The following is a 23,352-nucleotide window of genomic DNA, read 5'->3' as shown; positions in this document are numbered from 1 at the left end:
GGAGCTGAGGACGTGGCCGGAACTGGAGCTGGGACTGGAACTGGGGTCGGGGCCGGCCTTAAATTGGGGCCGGGGCTGGAACTGGGATTGGGGCCGGGGCTGGGGCTGTAAATGAGACTGAGGCCAGGGCTGAAACTGGACCGGGGCCGGGGATGGGGATGTGGCCGGGCCTGGAATGGGACTTGGGCTGGGGCTGGAGCTGTATCCGGGCATGGAACACGGGCTGTGGCCGGAGCTGGATATCTTGATATTTAGAGATCATTACTGCAGGCCAGCGTCGGCCCTGAGCCACTGATGGTGTCGGGTCGCTCACCTACCTGCGTTAGGCAACATCGGAACTTTCATCCCTGGATTGCTGACCTTTCAGGGATGACGTGTGCTAGCGGAGACCCCGGGGCGTTCTCTGGATGTCTTGTTGTTCCTGGGTGAGCTGAAGTGCTCCCTGGAAACGAATGAACCTAAGTGTTCGCTGGAAATGGATGAGCCTAAGTGATCGCTGGAAATAGATGAACGCAAGCGATCGCTGGGAATGGATGAACCGACTGTTCACTGTAAATAGATGAGCTTAAGTGATCGCTGGAACTTAATTAGCGTAAGTATTCGCTGGAAATGGACAACACTAAGTGTTCGCTGGAAACGGATTAGCTTAAGCGTGAGCTGGAAATAATTCCACCCTGGAAACACTTCATGAAGTGTTTACTTCCATGATTATAACCTGGACTTTTGACTTTACGTCGTTCTGCAGTGATGATGATGATGGCAGGTACTCTCCACCTACAGTGATGATGACAGTAGACACTCTCGCTCTGCAGTGATAAAGGTGAAGGTCTCCCTCCACCCGCAGAGGCGAGTGATGATGGTGATGGTGTCTGTTGCTGTACAATGGTTGTCGTCCGGCAGCGATTAAGATGCAGGTCACCGTCGTCCTGCAGCGATTAAGATGCTGGTCACTGTCCATCTGCAGTGATGATGGAGGTGGTGTCTGTTGCCCTACAGTGATGACTTTCCGCGCTAGCCTCCCTCATTCCCGCGCCAGTCTTCCTCATTCCCGCAACAGTCTCCCTCACTCCCGCCCTAGTCTCCCTCACTCCCGCACTAGCCTCCCTCACTCCCTAGCCAGCCTCCCTCATTCCTGCACCAGTCTCCCTCACTCCCGGCCCAGTCTCTCTCACTCCCACCCCAGCCTCCCTCACTCCCGAGCCAGCCTCCCTCACATCATCTTTCCTGCGTGTGTTGCAGTAGTGTGCGTTGCGCTGTATCACTGCCCAGTTCATGAGTATCTGGATGTGAAAGAACATATCATACAGGTCACTTGGGCCAGGGGAACGTGGACAGCGGTCACCTGGCCGGCAAAACAAAGTATGGTTAGCGGTCAACGCACATAAGGGTGAAAGTTTGGAAGGTACCTAGAGATCCAGGTAGTTACACGAGATGGTTGAAGGTCATCCGGTAAGCTTAACAGCCGGTTGGATTTTGTCTATGTTCATTAATTTCTATATTTTTCCCCCTACTATTCTTTCGGTATACCAGCTTCTCTGCGGTATTTTTCTGTGTACTGGAGACTTTGGTTCTCAAATCTGGAATAATCTATCTCGGTCTTCAGTTTGCAGGTCGTTCCAGGATCGATGGATCCTGGAGGGGAAGTGAACTTCTGCTGCGTTCTTCAAAGAGTCATTGAGAACGACTTGCCATGTGTGTTAGGGAGCGAGTCGCCGACGTCCTCCTGTAACACTGTGGGTGTCTGAGCTAACGCCCCAAACTAACCCCTTCTTCCATCCCTTAGGCTGGACGGCCGCCTGGAAAAGTCTGGATGAATGCAGGACCTCTCAAGCGTAAGCCTCTGGTGCCACTGAAGCCAAAGAATCGTTTCTCAGGCTCTGGATGGCACAGAGGACTACGTGCGTCAGATGTGTCCAGTTTTGAGACTCGATCATTTGAGAACAGTTGGGGGGAATTCTTGCGCTATGAACCCTTCTTGCCACGAGCAATATTGCTTCCCACTTGCTCGGGTAAATGACATAGGTGATGCGGTGGAGCAGATCTTCCACAGCGTCAATAAATCCTGATGGTATCGACGACTACATACACAAGGTGAGATTGAAGGAGCCCCTGTTTTTCATGGGAAGATCTCCCGACTCTTTCGTCAGTTTAAGGGTCCCATTAACAACAGTTTAGCTTCAGATTATCCATGAACTCAGGCACACAGTAAACGCCTTCGTCAGTGAGATGTTATCTCGGTTACTGATCAGCCAACAGCCTCTACAAGTAAGGAAGGAGCAGCGTTCTTACATGTGGACTCACATGTCTGTAAGGAGTAACGTACATCTAAGCGACTTATGTTGACTACGCTTTTTTAGCGGGCTTTTCAGCAAGTCTGTTTGATGGGCTTTGTTCAAAATACTGTTGCTCATGTGGAGCACACTCAATCCTCTTTAAGTACTTCTCGCAACATTTCACATCCATTTTTTCGAACATTATGTAACTACATGCAGTATACGAAACAGGCTTTCAGAATGAAACAAATATGCGACAGGGGAAATTCGTATTAAATGATTCATATCTCTGAATCTGTGTTGGATATTAAAGATAAAGGATTGTTTGCAGAGTATGTAGCTCCATGGTCTAAAAGAGGAAACAATCTAGGTGGTAGTGTCTTACTGTTAACGTTAATGTTAATTCTAGTTTGTGAAAATATAGCGCCCAATGATAACAATAGGCCGTGTTCAAAGACGAGGGACAGCGTCGCATCGCCGTATTCATAGTCGTGGTAATGAGGTGGCAAGACGATGCTGATTGGTTCACGACTCGACTGCGGCGGAATACTGGAACGATAGTGTCCACTTTGCGATGGAAAATGATTGCTGATATTCACATTATAAACGGTTGAAAGCTTATTCTTGCTTTAAAACTACTTGCGTATATTAATTCATGCATCCATAAATGTACTATTTACGAAAACTTGTGACAGAGATACATTTTTATAAGAGTATTGCTTGCTGTGGCGGGATTCAAGATTTGTTTACATGTTGTGACCACCTGCCGATGAGAGTCGACTCACCTGTCATATTCAAAGGACACACCCGTCATATTTTGAAGGTACGTTTTAGTGATGATATACATCAAATACATTTATGCAAATGTGCGTTTAATTTGCATACACATTCATTGAATAGAGAGAGCAGTAAAGTGAGTAATTGTGTAGTGTATTTACACCAGCAAAATTCAAGTCGTATGATAATACAGTGGATGTTGTTTTATGTTTGATTGATTGACCGTTCAAGCCGCAAAATGGTCAGACGTAACAAGTGGTGTGTCCCAGGGATCGGTCTTGCGACCATTTTCCTTATCTATCTACATTAACAACATTGATATCCAGGTTCGCGGACGATTCCAAGCTGGGAAGTAAAGCTACAAGAGAAATTGTACGTCTGCAGCTGCAAACGGACATAATCAAACTGATAGACTGAGTAGATCTTGTATAGTTAAGAGCAAAGTTTTACACATGGGTAATGCAAATGACACGCTACAGTGCGACCTCTGTCGATCTCCACCATGAAAAGAGGAAAGAGACTCAGATGTAAAAATTTCCGTTGACCGAAAGCTGAGCACACTGTGTGTGTGTGTGTGTGTGTGAGAGAGAGAGAGAGAGAGAGAGAGAGAGAGAGAGAGAGAGAGAGAGAGAGAGAGTTTAGGCTCCATAATTAGAGCATTCGAATTCAAGTCTAAAATGCGAGTCGTCACGCTTTAGACTTCATTGGTTCGTTCCCTCCTATGAACACAGTGTTCAGTTCTGGTCGCCCTGTATTGAAGAGACGTCCACAGGACGGAGAGAGTATATAGAGGCGAGCAACCAAGATAATTCCTCGGACTGGAAAAACAAATGAGAGTCGACTAGACGACCTTAACATATCGAGGGTAAAAAAAAAAAAAAAAGAGAAAGTTAAGAAGTGACTTAAAACAGGTATTCAGGATTATCAAAGGTTTTCGTAATCTCGATCTAAACGGTTGAATAAGGTTAGATCAGGCGGGTTTCACTCGTAATGATGGACACGACCTCGTAAGGATACGTTTTTCTACGACTGAGACGGAGTGCACTTCCTTCAAGCAAGATTGCTGACGTGCGGAATGATTTACCAATAAAGGTACTTGATAAAAACCACTGAAGGAACATTTAACTCGCTAGTGTTGCGTACATGGACGGACTCGGGATGAAAAGCTGACTGTAGCTTCTGGTAACATAGCTTCTCTGACCCTCAGGGTACATACCCTCTAGGACTTCCTCCAAACAGCTTAGCTGAGACCATCAGGGAAGCTAAGCTGACCCTTCCAGCTGGTGGGGCGAGGTGCTGAATCCCCTTAGACCGTATGGCTTTGCTGCCAGTAACGACAAAATGACGTCAGGGACAACGAACATGAGGTGAGATGGGTCGGTGATTCAACCACCTGGGGTCAGCTGGAGGAGGTCTTCGTCAGGAGCCCATCACCATCGTAAACTGCACCGAAAGCTTTGCTGGAACTTGGGCTCCTCGGCTGCGTCCGTACCGTATTCACTGGCCACATCATCCCACAGTTGTTTGTCACGACATGATGTGCACAGTGGTGGAAATTATTATTGTATCACCGTGTACGACCACCCTTACCTGGTCGGGAGGTACGACCCCCTGACGTCAAGGTGTACGACGCATGCTTGGCTCGTTTAACATGGTCTACGACCCAGGCTTGGCTCGTTGAACTCGGTGTACGACCCAGGCTTGGCTCGTTGAACACGGTGTACGATCCAGGCTTTACTAGTTTACCACGATGTACGACCCAAGCTTGGCTCATTTAACAAGGTATACGACCTAGGCTTGGCTCGTTTAACGCGGTACACGACCAAGACTCGGCTCGTTTGACACGGTGTGCGACTCAGGCTTGGTTCGTTTAACACGGTATACGACTCAGGCTTGGCTCGTCTAACGCGGTGCACGACCTAAGGTTGGCTATTTTAACGCGGTGCACGACCCAGGCTTGGCTCGTTTAACATGGCGTACGACCCAGGATTGGTTCGTTTTACACGGTGTACGACCCAGGCTTGGCTCGTTTAACATGGTGTACGACCCAGTTGCGTTTAACACGGTGTACGACCTAGGCTTGGCTCGTTTAACATGGCGTACGACCCAGGATTGGTTCGTTTAACACGGTGTACGACCCAGGCTTGGCTCGTTTAACACGGTGTACGGCTCAGGCTTGGCTCGTTTAACACGGTGTACGGCTCAGGCTTGGCTCGTTTAACATGGCGTACGACCCAGGATTGGTGCGTTTAACACGGTGTACGACCCAGGCTTGGCTCGTTTAACACGGTGTACGGCTCAGGCTTGGCTCGTTTAACATGGCGTACGACCCAGGATTGGTGCGTTTAACACGGTGTACGGCTCAGGCTTGGCTCGTTTAACAGGGTGTGTACGACCAGGGGTTAGCTATTTCATCAGGGTGCATCACCACAACTTGGCTACTATAACACGATGTACTTTACTATATATATAAAAAAAAAAACAATAGATTTTAATTGTTACGTCGATCTTTTATTTCAGGAAATCTATTGTACACATTTTATCAGTCCATATTTATCTTGTGTCTTGAAAACTTTATCCACATAAATTTTTTGAATCAATTTTCTTCGTAGTTCTGATGACGATACCTGTTCAGGTCTATCCTCCAGAGGCGACGGATTACGTCATACAGAAGAGGGTGTTTTGAAATGGTTTGGTCACATGGAGAGAATGAGTGAGGAAAGATTGACCAAGAGGATATATGTGTCGGAGGTGGAGGGAACGAGGAGAAATGGGAGACCAAATTGGAGTAACGTTGTTGTGTGTGCTGATATTTGGTTAACATTCCTGGACTATACATTCCAGGTCTATTCATCCGGAAAGACGAAACCAAAAAAATCTTCCAGGTATTCCCTGTTTGGTTCTAGAAAAGGCGGGTCCTCGTTACTAGAACTCCTGCGTATGGAACTTAAACCCTCCCAGAGTGGTGGAGGAGGAGGAGGAGGAGATGTGGCGATTGTGTATGTGGTGGTGTTGGTCACCGCGCTGTGGGTTGTGGTTGTGGTGGTGGTGGTGGTGGTGGTGTAGAACGCCTCGTGACCCCTGCTGCTCTCCGGGGCTATGAGGCCTGTGATCCAGTCGAGGTACGAGGTGACCCGAGCGTAGACCCCGACCAAACCACAGCGGGAGTGAACGTGGCCGACGCCGAAGCTGACGACCCCGAGCACCGTGTGTTCGCAGCGCGTGCCGTTCCTTGGGACTTGCCCCGTCAGGGGCCCTCCGCTGTCACCCTGCAGGGACATGGGAAGATGACACGAGACCTAATGACATGGGTGTACCAGGAAACAAATAGACCTGATGTGGTCTTTGGCACCACATGTGAGAACGAGACAACAAAAGGCATGATGGTCTATTGGAGACCCAGATAACAGATAACGTGATGGTCTGAGACCCAGATAACAGATAACGAGTTGGTCTAGTGTAGTGCATGATAAATTTAGATAAGAAAGACTTGATAGTCTATGAAGAAGAAAACCTAAAGGTGGATAGGAATACACTTGGTACATTTAGGTCTAGGATGGTAGGGGATGAGAAGCTAGCATGAAAGTGAGAAATACTGGATGAGAGGACGAGGGAAGGGAAGCTTATGAGAAAGACTGAGAGAGGTGTTTAATCCCAAGAGAGAGATGCTGGGGTTGAGGGAGGAAATGAAAGCTTAATTCACCGGGGGAGAGAAAGAGGACAGAATGAACAAACATTTAGGTTAGTTAATCATAGTCGAAATGAGAGAGTTTGGCTTAAGATGAGAAAGGCAGACAGAAAAAGAAAAAGGCAAAGACAACAAACTGCGGGAACATGTTAAAAACTAAATCAAACTGGAACTGAAAAAGCAGGTTCTGGGGAACCTGTCAAGGACATATAACACGAAATACATGGCAGTTACTATTCTGAACAGACCACAGGTAGTGGGGTAGATAAAAACACGTCCTTTATCCCAAATGAAAGAGCGTAGCACTGAGAATGGGGGATCTGGGACTACAAGGGTGTTAGCCTAAGTCCAGAGGATTAACCTCCCTACAGTGTTCTGCGTCTTCCAGGTGACCACACACACACACACACACACACACACCTGCCACACAACACTGTCTTTTGCCTGGGTCACTCGTGTTCCCCCGTGTCCTGTAGGATATCTACACTCTCCGTGATTCTTACTGAATCCTTCTAGGATAGCAAACTCTTGCTCTAACCTCCTCCCACACACCTTTTTTTTTTCTAAATCCTGTACAACCAGGGCCATATATGTGGTAAGAGAACTAGCATTACCTTGAGCACCTTATCACCTCATAGTAGCCGACATAGCAGAGGGGTAAAAGTTTGCCTCACTCACAGCCATTCTCGTATGAAGGGTACATGGGAAGGACAGATAACAAACTACTAGGCATTGTTTGCCATGCTTTATGTCATGCCTGATAATTTCTCTAAGGGACTTTTATCTTTTCCCACTTCTCACAATGATTCACGAAGCAATTCTACATTCGTGATTCAAGATTCACTTCCCAAAATGAATCATTTTGCACATGTCAGTGATAAAGTCTCTCTGCCAATGGCTTTGACAAATTCCATCAAATTGGTCCGAATCTTTTTGACTCTGTAGACAGCCATCTTGTGTGACTGGGTTCCATCTATGAATCTCATATGTCGTCCGCAAATTTTTAGAATTCCCGCGGATGAATCTCTCTCTCTCTCTCTCTCTCTCTCTCTCTCTCTCTCTCTCTCAAGGAGGAGTATACTTCCTTTTTCAAGTTACGCATCATCTTGGGAGATGCGTATTGATCCACCCACCACCCAGCATGGCACTGTGGTTGGTGGATGATATATACGCATCTCCTAGCATGGAAGTTCAACATGTAAAAAAAAAAAAAAGGTTACTTAAACCCTCTATGTATTACCCCACAGGAGTCCTTGGCCCTGTCGCCAGCACAGAGCATGTCTCTGGTTATGCCCATCGGTACGCTGTACGAGTTCTTGAGCAAGTAATTGCACGTGAGGCCGTCCACCACAGGCACAGTCACCTTCTGCAGGATGCGAGACATCTCCTGTGATCCTGTGGACATAAAGTAAGGCATTTGTATGATGGGTATGAGAGTTTACAGCCATCTGAATCCCTTAAAGACTATTAGATCTCCTGATCTAGTGGGAGCACTTGTAGTGGGACATTAGAACTATAGATACTTTTATAATCACAAAGATTCTTAGAGGTATGAAATCATCCATATAAAGACATGATATCGTCAAAGAATTTCATTTCTTTAAGGACATCTTAGAGGAGTGGTTATAGTAGTAGTAGCTAGAAGTAGTAGTAGCAGTAGCATTAGTAGCAGTAGTAGTAGTAGTAGTAGTAGTAGTAGCAAGACGTTTGAAGAATTAGATCTTTTAATCTAGTAAATCGATGGCCACCACTCGAGCTTTCAGAGAACCAACAAGAACCTCTTAGCCATATGGAGTTCGGGAGGGACTCAAGCCTCTTAGATCAATCTAAATCTGTTTTATGGAGAAACGTTAGATCCCAGTAGAGGCATTGAACACCATGACGTAAAGGGTTCTTGTTGCTCTCAGAACCAGATCATTACTGTTACTACTTCTCCCAGAACCAGAGGATTGGTTTGTAAAGAGCTATGAGGATTGATGTGATCAGTTAGTCTCGTCTGCGTTCCCGCGGTGGACTGCACTATTGAGGTGACGTACCTGTCGTGTGGCCCCAGCCGGTCACGGTGAGGTACTTTCCCTGGTGGTCGTCATAAGGGTCCTGGGGTAGGCACGCTGGCAACACTCTCTTCGTCAGCTTCGCCTGCAGGAGCACACGAAGATATCATCAATAGTAGTAGTAGTAGTAGTAGTAGTAGTACTAGTAGTAGTGATATTATTCATATTAGAAAGACTTGCTTATTCTTATGTTGTGTGTACAAGTGTCTGTACGAGTGTTAGTGTCGTAACTCTACGTCTCGCTCTTCGTCTTGCGTGCGGCCATCTGGGTGTTTCATGAGGCATAGCTTTTGTTTTCTCTGTACTTGCCTCCTACAGTCCACTGCTCAGTCGCTGAAGCTCTACATCCCCAAAATCATATTAGATATTCGATGTTCCTTTGCCCACCAGTTCGCCAGAGCCGACCTATCTTCAGGAAGAATTCGTTAATTACTCCCTCAATGTTCCTCATTCATTCAAAATTACTTCAATGTATTCTTTTGCGATTTTCTTCCTTCATTTTCGTTTTCATGATGGACAGATGCAATGCTTTACTCCTCCGTTTATAACCCCGTTTCAAATCACTATTTGAACACAATTGTTCATATCATAAATCTCTCGTGTTGTTATCTTATGCCTATTCCACCACAGACACAAGATTTACCTGGTGTAGCGGTTGATGTATCATTACTGTCTTCATTGTTGTGTTCCTGTACATTGTTCCTGTACATTGCTGTGTCCCTGAACCTTCTACACATCGGCCATGTGTAAAAGGTACTAATGACTGTGGGACTCCAGCCAGCTTCGTCTAACAGACCTCATCTATATCACGTCTACTATGTTTGCTTGTCTTCCAATACCGAATCTGTTAGTGTGTTTGAAAGACACTTGGATTTAACCACTAGTTTCGTATCTGGCAGATCTCAATGGCTTTCCGATGAAAGACGAAGACATTTGGTCCATCTGTCCCATCATAATCACACACACACACACACACACACACACACTGTCCCATCATAATCACCACCTCAACACACACACACACACACACACAAACACGCGCGCGCGCGCGCGCACACACCGGCTACCTATCTGGTGTGTGGTGTAGAACCAGGTCTCCTGAATGGAGGCACATCGGTTGGTTTTGGTCGTGTTAAAAGCGGCAAACCTGCAGTTCACGCGAGACCTCACTCACTCGTGGTTTCCGGGGGCTTTTTCCAGAGCTGCTTCATACAACATCCGGGCCGTGTGTGTGTGTGGTGTGTGTGTGTGTGTATGTGTGTCTGTGTGTGTGTCTGTGTCTGTATCTGTGTGTACACATACCTTTTTCCGTGTGTGTGTGTGTGTGTGTGTACACATACCTTTTTCCGTACTTCGGCATATGCCTTTGTCTCCGTTGTCTTAATGTGTGAACACGCAGCCGCACTCTCTCTCTCTCTCTCTCTCTCTCTCTCTCTCTCTCTCTCTCTCCTCTCTCTCTCTCTCTCCCTGCCCGACCCAACCTACCGGGGTCTTGAGCCTGACCACGGCAACATCGTGGTAGTAAAACCTGAGAGGGTAGTGTGGGTACACCTGCACGTCCACCACCTCGATCTCCTGCTCCACGGGCGCCATCTGCGCTGGTTCAGCTGTCGTAGTCGTAGTCGTGGTCGTAGTAGTAGCAGTCGTCGTAGTAGTCGTAGTCGTCGTCGTAAGAGGTTGGTTAGCCTGGAGCTCAGCGGCCCCGTACAGGGAGGAGGGTATAGGACCATGGATGACCTCGATCGACTCTCCTGAGGCGCTGTGGAAGCGGTCGTGTTCGCCTAACTTGGCCCAGTAGGTGGTGCCCTCCCTTGGCAGGTAGGAAACGGAAAGCATCAATAGATAATCACAAATAGATGATTTACAAATAGGTAATTACAGATAGGTAATTACAGATAGGTAATTACACTCACACATGAGAGAGGAAGAGAACTGGCATTTCAGTCACAATCGGGCCTTTATAAATGGCAGGGAGAATGGAAAATGAAATAGAATGGTAGTTTTACGTGAAGAACGAGACAAGATGCCAAGCCATTTAACAGGTAAATGGCAAGAACTATTGTGTGGAAGATATCTCAAGGAAGGTGGAATATTTGGGAGATATTATAGCTATACCTCAAGGAAGGTGGAATATTGGAGATATTATAGCTGTACCTCAAGGATGGTGGAATATTTGGGAGATATTATAGCTATACCTCAAGGAAGGTGGAATATTTGGGAGATATTATAGCTATACCTCAAGGATGGTGGAATATTTGGGAGATATTATAGCTATACCTCAAGGAAGGTGGAATATTTGGGAGATATTATAGCTGTACCTCAAGGATGGAGGAATATTTGGGAGATATTATATCTTTACCAAGAAGAACTTTCGTCAACTTGTTACAACATATCTACTTAAGGTCATAGACTCAGCAAACTAGTCTATCTATCTGATCCTAAAAGATAAGAAACTCCTTATCTTAAATCTGAGAAAGAGGAGATTTGCTTACGCATAATGAAAGACAGGAAACTGCTTATCTTGAAATAGGAGAGGGAGAGAGAGAGAGAGAGAGAGAGAGAGAGAGAGAGAGAGAGAGAGAGAGAGAGAGAGAGAGAGAGAGATGAGGGAGGGGGAATTACATACCTGTACCCAAAGACGCAGTGAGCAGCGGTGAGGACGTGGTAGGGGGAGATCAGCGTTCCTCCACAGAAGTAGTTGACCTGATCGTCCCATCTCTTGCTGCCGAGGAAGACCTGTCAGGGATGAGGCACATGTCCAACACGTATCATCACTACAGATCAAGACTTTAAGATGACGTCCTTATTCCCTAATGGGATATCATTAATCACAAGTGCATTTAGATGCCTTCTTTTGTCATCTTCGTGAATCCAAATCAAGATCTTTATGACGAGTGCATTGTTCAGTTTACCTCTCCTATCATCATCATAAGTTAATCTATTTTTCTCACTGGATCTTAGGTTATCAAAGTAGATTCACATTTGAATTAACCTCAGTTCGTACCTTCAGCAGTGTGACTGTATAATTTCCCACTTTTATTCTTCTTCATCATGCAATTTAGCTGCAAATATTCCTGATGCAGAGTAATGGCGTTGATGCCAAACCCACTCAAGACTTTATCCACACTCGAATTATAGCAGCAGCAGCATCGATAAATGAATTATGTGAGAAATTAGAAGACAACAGACCCGCACAGACCTCAGACTTACCCAAGACCTCGAGAGCACTGAGACTAATATGGACCACACCTGGATTCCCCCATAACCACAGACCCCCTTGAGAGAGGCGCTCCCGTGATCGATCGACACTGACGTGATGAACAATAGTGAACAGTTCTTTGTCTAACGTGGTCAGGTTCGTCTCTGAACACACACACACACACACACACACACACACACACACACACACACACACACACATCAGATAGCCGGGAGTATAGTATGATTTCGACACCAGATGTACCATGTGTATGTATCCAGCAAACCCTCCATACACCTCAGTCAAACCTGCACCAAACATCTGTATAGTCTGTGACTATCTCCCGTCTCTCAGCTGCTCCTTCTTCCCCCTCTCCAAAAGCCTTGTCTTTATAATTCCCGAGCAACCCATTGGTGTCTGTGGCGTCTTTAACATACAAGTCTACATTGCTTATAAGGGTGAATGTCAAATGGCATCATAAGGACCATATATAGATAGGTAGATATAGATATAGGAGTACCACTTGTGGGTTGATTTAAAGACCCTCATACCCTAAAGGGAAACAAATGAATATTAATCACGAAAGTTTTTTTTCTGCCAATAGTTTGAAATAGTTTCTTCCCCCACCACACTTCTTCCTCGTTCTGTATTCATTCAGTGTATTAGAAAGAAGTAATCCAGATTATCAAGTCTTTAAAAGGAATTACGTTCGAATAACACCTTGGTATGTTACCTGCTCCTCCTCGGAGACTGGATCATGAGACACCGCTGCCTCTTGTGTTTCCTCGCTGGATAGCCATGGTGAGGTGCTGAAGTAGAAATATGGCTGCTTCCTCTTCCCTACTTCATTGAACTAGCCGAGAAGCTGAGGTCTCTCCCCAAGACAGTTGGAAGAAAGAGGTTTTGTAGTGGATCCTGAGCCTCATATACAATCTCCGTCATTTCTCGAAGTTTGCTACGACACCAGTGTGATCACATGATCCAAACTGTCATCTGCTAAGGTGGGAGGAGCACGTGTGTAGTGCCACACCAGCTGTCTGCCCCACGTCACCAGGCATATAATGCCACACCGCCAGGCATCTTGCTAACGCCATCGGGCTTAGGGAGGTGGGGGTTCCCTGTCTACATTACAGTTGGGAGAAGATAATAATGGCACTGATCTCAGTGTAGCTGGCGTACCGCTCAGCGTGCAACTCAGCATTAAAGCCAAGATGAACCCCGAGTGAGGGATCATGTACAGCATATAGGCGGGCCCTCCATATGTGAGCAGTGTTGTGTTTCAGGATGGCTGAAGCCTAATGTAGCATGGCTGAGGCCTGGTCCAGCATGGCTGAGGCCTGGTGTAGCATGGCTGAGGCCTGGTACAGCATGTCTTAGGCCTGCTCCAGCATGGCTGAGTCCTGGTGTGGCATGGCCGAGGCCTGCTCTAGTATGGCTGAGTTCTGGTGTAGCATGGCTGAGGCCTGCTCTAGTATGGCTGAGGCCTGGTGCAACATGGCTGAGACCTGCTCTAGTATGGCTGAGGCCTGGTGCAACATGGCTGAGACCCGACTTTCCGCATTGGTTCGATCAAATCTGCTTTGCTTGTGGGTCCACTGGAGAAGCGTGCGTGGACAGATTATCCTCTGGGGAGTTTCCCTCAAACGTTGGCTGCAGAGATGAAAGCAGGATCGTATTCGGTTGCAGAGCTTCGCAAGGCCTCCGACAGTCTGCACATGAGTATATACCAGGATGAATACGTGCCACACACACACACGTACTGCTACTGGCAGTGATCGGTACCGCTGAAACTAACAGCTGCGTGAAGCAGTCTACGTAGAGAGAGACGCCATTCATTTGTTTTTCCCTTTGATAAGCATTTCACTTTGTTCTCCGATCATTATAACTTCTGTAATCGTTTTCTACGATACATATTCGATGAAATCTTAACATAGCTCTGTAGTGGTACATTCTACTGTGTCCCATTTTCAGTCATTTTTGCATCTGTCTTTTTATTCGTTCGTTTATATATTGTTGCTTTCATTCTTTAAGCTTTTACTTCACTCTGAATACCCAGGTCATGGGAGGTTATCTTAACGCACTTTAGGGTCATATTCTGAACTTTATGTAGAGTATCACCATATGTGGAATTATTGTCTCTTCTTGTGGATTTCTTAAAGTAAAAGCACGACCTTTACGGATCACTCTTGCCTGTGTTCGTCAAGTGTATCCTTCCCTTCGTTCGTGGCGTCCGCCATCCGGATTCAGTCCGTCAAAGTGTTTGTTCCACCTGAATTTATCTTAAGTCACTGATGTTGTTCTTGGGTGTGTTCTGTGTCAGGGTCGTGTTCTCGGTAGTGGCGCATCGTAAGATCCTCATCTTGTACACTTGTGTGGCTTCAGCAAGTGTGTGGTTCGCATGTGTCTCACGGAGGCCCGGGCGTTGCTTCACTGGAGGCGCCAACCCACGTCCCTAAACCGCCCCACATCAGAGGATCACTTCTGCATCCCCAAAGGGGAAGCGTCCGTTCTGGTTTTTCCCCGCCACTTGTCGTGCTTTCTCGTCACTATCTCTATCGCCTCACGGGGAGAGCCGTCTTCCCCATGGGGAAATTCCGTCTATATTCGGTTACCCCGGGGTTCTGCCGGGGAGGAAGAGATAGGGCTGTGTGTGTGTGTGTGTGTGTGTGTGTGTGTGTGTGTAGGAGGGGGAAGGGGATTCCCAGACAGCAGGACGGGCGGAGTGGCTCTTGTTGATGACCTTTTGACGGTCACGTTCGTGGATGACGTCGTGTCGTAGGCTAAAGACGCGACACGAGAATATTTGTCTTGTGGTCGAATTATGAAGAGATAGTAAGTCTCTCTCTCTCTCTCTCTCTCTCTCTCTCTCTCTCTCTCTCTCTCTCTCTCTCTCTCTCTCTCTCTCTCTCTGCTTATCTACCTATCTATGTATCTCATTTGCTCTATCATTTATAGATCTCTTAGGTTGTTGTTTAATAAGAACAAAAAAGCTATCAGAGTCCCGAATGTTATTAGAAAAAACTTTCTTTCATATGTAAATAGACTACTATTTAAAACTGAGGTATTTAATCTGATGCTTCGCATGTATGTTCGAGACAAAGGGATCTATGAATATAGACAGGGAAAAGAACGTTTTCCTCCATAGTTTAAAAGACTCGTGTTTGACAAATAGATAAGAACAGACTTAGTCTTCTGTACCCAGAGGTTCAGAACTCAGAGCCAACAAAAGAAAAAGATCCTGACATAACTTCAAACATGAGACTTTTGAGATATGGCCAAAAGGAAATCAAATAACATCGTGAAATATACGTTAAGTGGCAAGGAAAGATCCCAGACCCAGCTGTGGGGGTAGGAGACCTCCGAAACCATCGTAAGGCATACATAAGGTTAGGTAAGGTCCCAGACCCAGCTGTGGGGGTAGAAGACCGAAACCATCGTAAAGTATTGTTACGTAAAGTTAGGTGAGGCCCAAGACCACAGCTGTGGGGGTAGAAGACCTCTCAAACCATCGTAAAATATACGTAAGGTTAGGTGAAGCCCCAGACCCAGCTGTGGGGGTAGAAGACCTCTCAAACCATCGTAAAATATACGCAAGGTTAGGTGAGGCCTCAGATCCAGCTGTGGGGGTAGAAGACCTCTCAAACCATCGTAGAATATACGTAAAGTTAGTTGAGGCCTCAGACCCAGCTGTGGGGGTAGAAGACCTCTCAAACCATCGTAGAATATACGTAAAGTTAGGTGAGGCCCCAGACCCAGCTGTGGGGGTAGAAGACCTCCGAAACCATCTCAAGGTATAAGTTAGGTTAAGCAAGGTCCCAGACCCAGCTGTAGGGGTAGAAGACCTCATATACGTAAGGTCAGGCTCTGGACCGAGCTGTGTTTTAAGACAAGACCAGAAACTCGGAAGACATGGAGAGACAGAAGAAGATTTGCTTACCGTGTGAGGGAACTCTCCGAGATTGGCGTCCTCACCTCCAACGATCAGAGGCTTCTCCACCACACACCGCCCCTCACTCCCTCTCCAGTAGTGGCTCCAGGCGTCACACACTGCCACCAAGAGACACACGGTCAGACACTCTCACGATGGTACAGTGTAGAGGTAAAGAAATACTTTCATATGATGAGCTAAGGTCATGATGCAGCGTGTTAGTAAATACAGTGAGATACAGTGATGCTGACAAAGTGTAAGAGGAAAGAAATATTTCCATATAGTGAATTACAGTCTTGATATAGTGCAAGAGTGAATAAATACTGTAATACAGTTAGGTAAAGTGATACTGGTACAGTAGAAAGCTAGATAAAGACTTTCATGCCGTGAAATATGGTTATGATACAGTGCAAATTTTAAAAAACGTTCATGTAATGAATTACAGTCATGATAAAGTGTGAGAATTGATACCATAACACAGTAAGATACAGCAGTGTTACAACTGTAAACATTTCAACCAGAGATTCAATTGAGACAGCGTCACTCATCCTATTTCATAATTTGATATCTATTTTACATCAGATGAACCTAATTTGCATAATCGGCAAAAAAAAAAAAAATGAGCAGAACCATACCTTTCATAGAAAACCATTTTATCACCTGTTCAATACCTCATTGATTATTCTTTAAATAACAACCGAAATTCCAGTTAGTTCCGTCTTGAAACTAATCCTTAACTACTTGAAAGAAGTATATGTTATTAGCAGCAGCGGCCACCTTAGATGATTACTACAGCTGCCGACTGCAGTTCTGAAGCAGAACCAACCAGGAACCATCCCTGAAAAGTTTTGCTCAAATTGGCCCACTAGTTTCAGAGGAGAAAATATTCATGCATTTTTTTTTTTCTTTTTCTTGCGAGAAATTGAGGAAAATTTCTATTTTTATGAAAAACGAGGATCGTGGTGGTCGGGGCCACCAGACACAGTTAGAAAGCGAGCCAACCCAGAGAACGTCATTTACCAATTTTGGTTCAAGTTTTGCCCCTGTGGTTTCGAAGAACAATCTTGTGACTTTTTGAAGATTCTTTTCAAGTAACAACGACCAATTTAAATCGTGGTTGTGGTCACCAAATACAAATTTGGAAGGAGAACATCCCGATCAAGTTGGGTTTCAGCTGGTCCAGAAGTTACAAGGAAAAAAAAAATAGAAATGTGAACTGAAAAAGAAAAAAAATTATTTTCATTTACAGCAGCCATCTTGGATGAGTGTCGGTGTCGCCTGTACACAATTTGGACGAGAGACCACTCAAAGCCCATCTCTGCCGGGTCTGGTGTAAATTGGCCTAGTGGCTACAGAGTAATATTCAATTTGATTTTTTAACAATAGGTTTTATGTATGAGCATAATCAGGTACCAATAGCTTTTATGTATGTGCATGATTAGTTAATGATAAGCTCTGGGTATTTGAAGAAATCTTAATCTTTCCAAACAGAGGATACCTTGTATGGTGGTCGAGGTCTTAGATTCTGTTTTGGGAAGGGACGAGCAAATGAACCACCCCTGCCATGCTGTTGTTTCAGGCTAACCCAGTGGTCTCGGGGGAGATTTTCATGTGACTTTTTTTTAACAGAACAGAATAGGCCTCACTTGCGTACTCAACAGACCCCCAGACTTGGCAGATTGAAGCCTATTTTGTACGTCAAACAACTCGTAATTCCTGGTGTACAATTGAGATGAGTGAATTCTGACTTCGAACGAAGCTACGCTTAATTTGACGGTAGTTATAGAGACCAGTTTGGAAGTTGGTCGTGGGTCATCGGGCCTGAAATTATGAAAGGGGACCACCCTAAACCACCCCTGCTGAATTTGCTTCAAACTGGCTCAGGATTTTCAGAGAAAATATGGTGAAATCTGGAAAGTTAGTGGACGGATTATTTCTAGCACCCGTTGCTGCCTTGGATGACGGCCCTGATCAATGGAAAAAAAAATAAATGGAAACACGTAAGGACCATCTCTGCCATATTTGGTTCAAATCAAACCAGTAATTTTAGAAGGGAAGATTGAAATGTTGAAAGTTAGTAGACCACGAACGACGATCGCCTTGTTTTGGGAGAGACCCGCACAACCTTTGACCAAATAAACTAAAAACAACAGATGCTCCACGTGAGCTATTATTATACGCAGTGGAAAAGTGTTTACAGGTACATCAGAAATCCGAAACCGACTTCGATATTGCTAAATTTCAGGGTGTAGCTTAAATAAAACAGTTTCAAAAAGTCTGACCTTCTGTGTAACATGTAACTTTGGCCTTCTCTGTCTTAAAAGTATGATTACACACTTTTCTGACACTATTTTTCTCGTAATAAGTCTGTGAACAATCTCACATTACGTTTACAGTGAAAAACAAGACAAAAATTAGGCTTAATATAGAAAATTCTTCTCGACCCAAAATGTTTTCTGATTTCTAGGATTTCCAGAGTTTTGAGGTCTGGCTATCTGATACCCTGTGATAACGTAAATAAATCAAAGAATTACAAATGGTAAATTCAGATAAAGAGGGAAAGTCAGATAATTGATAAATATCATTTATCTGTATTTTTTTTTTTTTTTGTTCTTTTCTTTTTTGTCAATGATGCCTACCTGAACCACTCTAATTGCTTTTTCTGTTTGCGTTTGTGTGTTTATTCAAATTGTCCGTTTTCGTCCCCATGTCCACAACAACGTTAGCGTCACAGGTCACATATTTAATCATTTATTTTTGTGTCTAAGATAAGTTCGTTAGTGCATTAGTATGCGTACATATCTCTCTTTATATGAACATGTCGGTGCCTAATGCTGTGTCTGTATCAAAAATGTTCTGTTATGGGAAATGATGTGAACACAAAGCCATAATTGTTTTCCTTGAATTGTCTGCGAAACATTTCTTTTCCTTCCTGATGTATTCACTAACTGCCAACTTCGACTGGTTAGTAAATAGACCAACTAATTTAACTTAGCATTGGTGAACGGGGTTGTTATTGGCGAATACCTCTCAGAACCCGGGTGGATTCGAAGCTGAAGACTGAGGAAATTATGGCAAAGTGTGAGAGACAGTGATTCAAGCGATGAAGCTAAGAGAGATGAGTTTGAGGAAATAACCAAGGTATGGATGGCATCGGGCGGTGAGGATGGCTCTGCCAGTGCTGGGGAAAGATAGGAGTGAGGGAGTCAAAGGTCAGAGACTCTGGCGAAGCTAATTGGTGTTGTTCCGTTCGCTACAACTGCTGCTGCTGCTGCTGCTCGTGCTGCTACTGTTGTCACTGCTACCGTTGTCACTGTTACTGCTGTCACTGCTACTGTTGTCACTGTTACTGTTGTCACTGCTACTGTTATCTGTTATTGTTGTCACAGCTACTGTTGTCACTGTTACTGTTGTCACTGCTACTGTTATCTGTTACTGTTGTCACTGCTACCGTTGTCACTGTTACTGCTGTCACTGCTACTGTTGTCACTGTTACTGTTGTCACTGCTACTGTTATCTGTTATTGTTGTCACTGCTACTGATGTCTTTGTTACTGTTGTCACTGCTACTGTTGTCACTGTTACTGTTGTCACTGCTACTGTTGTCTTTATTACTGTTGTCACTGCTACTGTTGTCACAGTTACTGTTGTCACTGCTGCTGTTGTCACTGTTGTCAGTGCTACTGTTGTCTCTGTTACTGCTGTCACTGCTACTGTTGTCTCTGTTACTGTTGTCACTGTTACTGTAATCACTGCGACTGTTGTCACTGTTACTGTTGTCACGGTTACTGCTGTTATGCCACTTCGTTGTTTTTGGTTGTCTGTGTTGATAGTCGAGTATGATTTACTGTCGTCTGTGTCCCTGCTGTTGTTGTCTGTTCTGCTACTGTTTCTCGTTCCGTTTTACAGTGTCTGTGTTACTGTTGTTGTTGTTGTTGTTGTTGTTGTTGTTTGTCTTTTACTGTTAGTGGTGACGTCGATGTTCTTGTGAACTGTGTTCTTGTTTTCCTTCTCATAATCGCTGATGTGTTTGATGATGTTGGTCATAGCGTTAACCCTCCTGGTCTCCGATGTTACCGATGCTGCTCCTGCTTGAAGCTCCAAGTGTTGCAGCAGCAATAGGAGCAGCAGGAGGAGAAGCAGCAGTACCAGCAGCAGCAGGAGCGAGTTACTGGCACCACTGGGTGGAGATAACCTCGGGTCGTCTGTACCGAAACCTCGAGAACAGCCGGGCTCTCCCATCGGCCTTCAGGACCCTCGACTCTAGTGCTGTGGCCTGATGACACAGCAAGGTCTTCCAGTGCTGTGGGCTGATGACACAACAAGGTCTTCCAGTGCTGTGGGCTGATGACACAACAAGGTCTTCCAGTGCTGTGGGCTGATGACACAACAAGGTCTTCCAGTGCTGTGGGCTGATGACACAGCAAGGTCTTCCAGTGCTGTGCGCTGATGACACAACAAGGTCTTCCAGTGCTGTGGGCTGATGACACAACAAGGTCTTCCAGTGCTGTGGGCTGATGACACAGCAAGGTCTTCCAGTGCTGTGCGCTGATGACACAACAAGGTCTTCCAGTGCTGTGGGCTGATGACACAACAAGGTCTTCCAGTGCTGTGGGCTGATGACACAACAAGGTCATCCAGTGCTGTGCGCTGATGACACAACAAGGTCTTCCCGTGCTGTGGGCTGATGACACAACAAGGTCTTCCCGTGCTGTGCGCTGATGACACAACAAGGTCTTCCAGCGCTGTGGGCTGATGACACAACAAGCTGTACCAGTGCTGTGGGCTCACGACACAGCATGCTCCGCTGGGTTTCAGAACTTAGGGACCAGTCTTTCTGACGGAGGTTTTCAACACTTGATGAACGATTGTTTAACATCTGGTTTCAGCATAGAAACCGTCCTCTTGCACCGGGTTTCAACACAGAAACCGTTGTTCAATCTATAACAACGGGTTTCTACACATAGACACCGTTCTCTAATCTATAACACCGAGTTTCAACACATAGTCACCAGCTTATCAAAACTTCAAAACCATTCTTCAAACCCTCGGCTTCACTGTAAACCACTCTTTGAAAAAACGGTTTTCACTCTTAGAGAACCATTCTTTCACACCTGGTTTCAAAACCTAAAACATCCCTTGCCATCTCGGTTTCCCCACGAAAAGGAGGAAAAAAAGGTTATAACACTATAGGGTTATCAGAAGTTAGAAACCGATCTCTTTAACGCTGGATTTCCATACTTACATTCCCGGACGACGAGATCGGGCCTCCGGCAGCAGACGTAGACGGTGTGGTCTCTCGCCCCGCAGAGCTGGACGACGCCCTCCCTCTTGACGACGCCCCTAGTCCTCAGGCAGGAGCTGATCTCCTCACAGTAGCCCACCACACCACCACCCATGAGACACTCCTCTCCGGGCAGCCCGTCCCCATACCGTACTGCCACAGGCGAGGGTGAAGGGAGGGAGTCAGGAAATATGGTGGTTGATGGTAGAGTGTGTTTGATGGTGATGGGAAGGTTTGTGATGGTGATGGCAGGGTATGTGATCGTGATGGGAAGGAGGTGTGTGATGGTGATCGTAGGATCTGTGATGGTGATGCCAGGGTCTTTGATGGTCGTGTCAGGGTCAGTGATGGTGATGTCAGGGTCTGTGATAGCGATGTGAAGATGTGTGATGGTGATGTCAGGGTCAGTGATGTCAGGGTCTGTGATGGTGATGGGAAGGTGTGTGATGGTGATGGCAGGGTATATCATGGTGATAGCAAGGGTGAGTGATGCTGATAAGCGAGTGAGTGATAGTGTTGGGAAAATGAGTGATGGTGATGTGTGACAACGACTTATGGTATTGTCGAATCATGGAAACATACGAGACGTATATGTAAATGATATTGTAAATAAGGAAAACATCAATGGTAATCAATTTATAGGCATGAGGACAATGTGGCTCAGAATGACGAATCCAACAAGAGAAGGAGAAATGCGTCATGATGCTAATGATGATGAGAAACATGACAACTGAAGATGACTGAGGATACTAGACTGTCAGCCAGGAATATCGTGAATATGAAAAGCAAACTACGAATATGACTAAAGCCAATGATAGTGATGATTGGCAAAATGTCAATGAGAGTAATTGAAGGTGATTTGTGAATGAGAAGGATTGGTCACGCAAGTCGAAAGGATTGGAAATGCTGCTACAGTGATGAGGAGTTCAAAATGATAATCATAACTATTATACGATGGTGAGGAACATGAGGCTACTCACGGTTTTGTTTGAAAATGCCAGAATATGAGTCCCGAGGGTGTTTACGAATATGGGAGAAGAACCAGGAATATGAGTGAGTTGATTATGAGCATGAATGACAATTATGAGGAATAATCAGGATTATTTGAGAATGATCATGAGTATGAATCACTCTGATGGGGAATATGAGTGAATATGAATGAAGAGTACGACGCAGCAATACCTAATCAACATGATAGACCTAAGCAAAGAGGGATAAAGCTATAAAGAACCATCAAAAGCAAAGTATAACTCACGACTCATTTCCTGTTTTGCTGTATCAAAAGACTCATTTCAAATCCTTTTTCTTTGAACTATTTGCTTGCCACTTACCCTCAGCCAGGCCCTGAGTGAAGGCCAGAGCGAGGAGAGCTAGGATAAACAACTTGTGTCTAGTACACATGCTGACGATGGACTGAAACTGCGAGGGAACCAGTGGAATGAACCCCTTCTTGCTGAGTGACGTGATGTCATTATCCCTCCGCCAATCAGCGCTGGGGTAAACAATGACGTTAGTGTGCACAGCCTAAACGTAAGTAATACATGCGGGACTTGTGTACCACTTGCACGTTAGGACGTCATCAACGGCAATACCAAGTAGGAAATCATGACATATGAGAATATCAAGGGAAGGGGCCATACTTCCCGGCTGAACTCCCTACGTCAGTGGTAACATTAGCTCTGCAATACGTCATTGTTTTACTGTTCCTCTCGTTATATAGTTATTACTAGTTCTATATTGTTCAAGTTATCCTCCCATCCATTTCTAACCTACTCCCTGCCAACCCACACCTGCATCTCCAGTACCTCTTGTTCCTCCATTCCATTCCTTCATCCCTCACAGCACCTAACACATCTCCCTCCATTCTTTACGTTCCTCCTTCACACTACACCGCCTCATGCATCACCTACATCACACTATCCATTAACCCCCGTCATCCTATCGATCACACACCACAGCACTATCCGTTACGCATATCAACACCCTGGCCATCACACCACACACTATCCATCACACACCAACTCCCACTCCATCATACCCAAACACTCTATCCATTACACCAACGCTCTATCCACACGCACGTGCATCACCCTATCCACCCAACCCTAACACCCTAACCATTACACCCAAGACCCTATCTATCCTTCCAT

General features: G+C 45.4%; 1 protein-coding gene across 1 annotated transcript; it reads right to left on the bottom strand.

The window, feature by feature from the left end:
- Positions 1-5,539: 5,539 nt before the first annotated feature.
- Positions 5,540-22,619, bottom strand: LOC139757970 (phenoloxidase-activating factor 1-like). Its single transcript, XM_071678905.1, has 8 exons — positions 22,534-22,619; positions 21,164-21,355; positions 15,929-16,038; positions 11,419-11,528; positions 10,278-10,602; positions 8,775-8,877; positions 7,979-8,133; positions 5,540-6,319 (listed from the first exon to the last, which is right to left on the bottom strand). Exons 1-8 carry the CDS (start codon positions 22,601-22,603, stop codon positions 5,897-5,899), a joined length of 1,488 nt encoding a protein of 495 aa, XP_071535006.1. The 5' UTR covers positions 22,604-22,619; the 3' UTR covers positions 5,540-5,896.
- Between the last annotated feature and the right edge of the window lie 733 nt (positions 22,620-23,352).

Source organism: Panulirus ornatus, chromosome 29 (assembly GCF_036320965.1).
Source record: "Panulirus ornatus isolate Po-2019 chromosome 29, ASM3632096v1, whole genome shotgun sequence".
Lineage (NCBI taxonomy): Eukaryota > Metazoa > Arthropoda > Malacostraca > Decapoda > Palinuridae > Panulirus > Panulirus ornatus.
The sequence above is the reverse complement of the archived record's forward strand: the minus strand, read 5'-3'. Positions and strand labels throughout refer to the sequence as shown.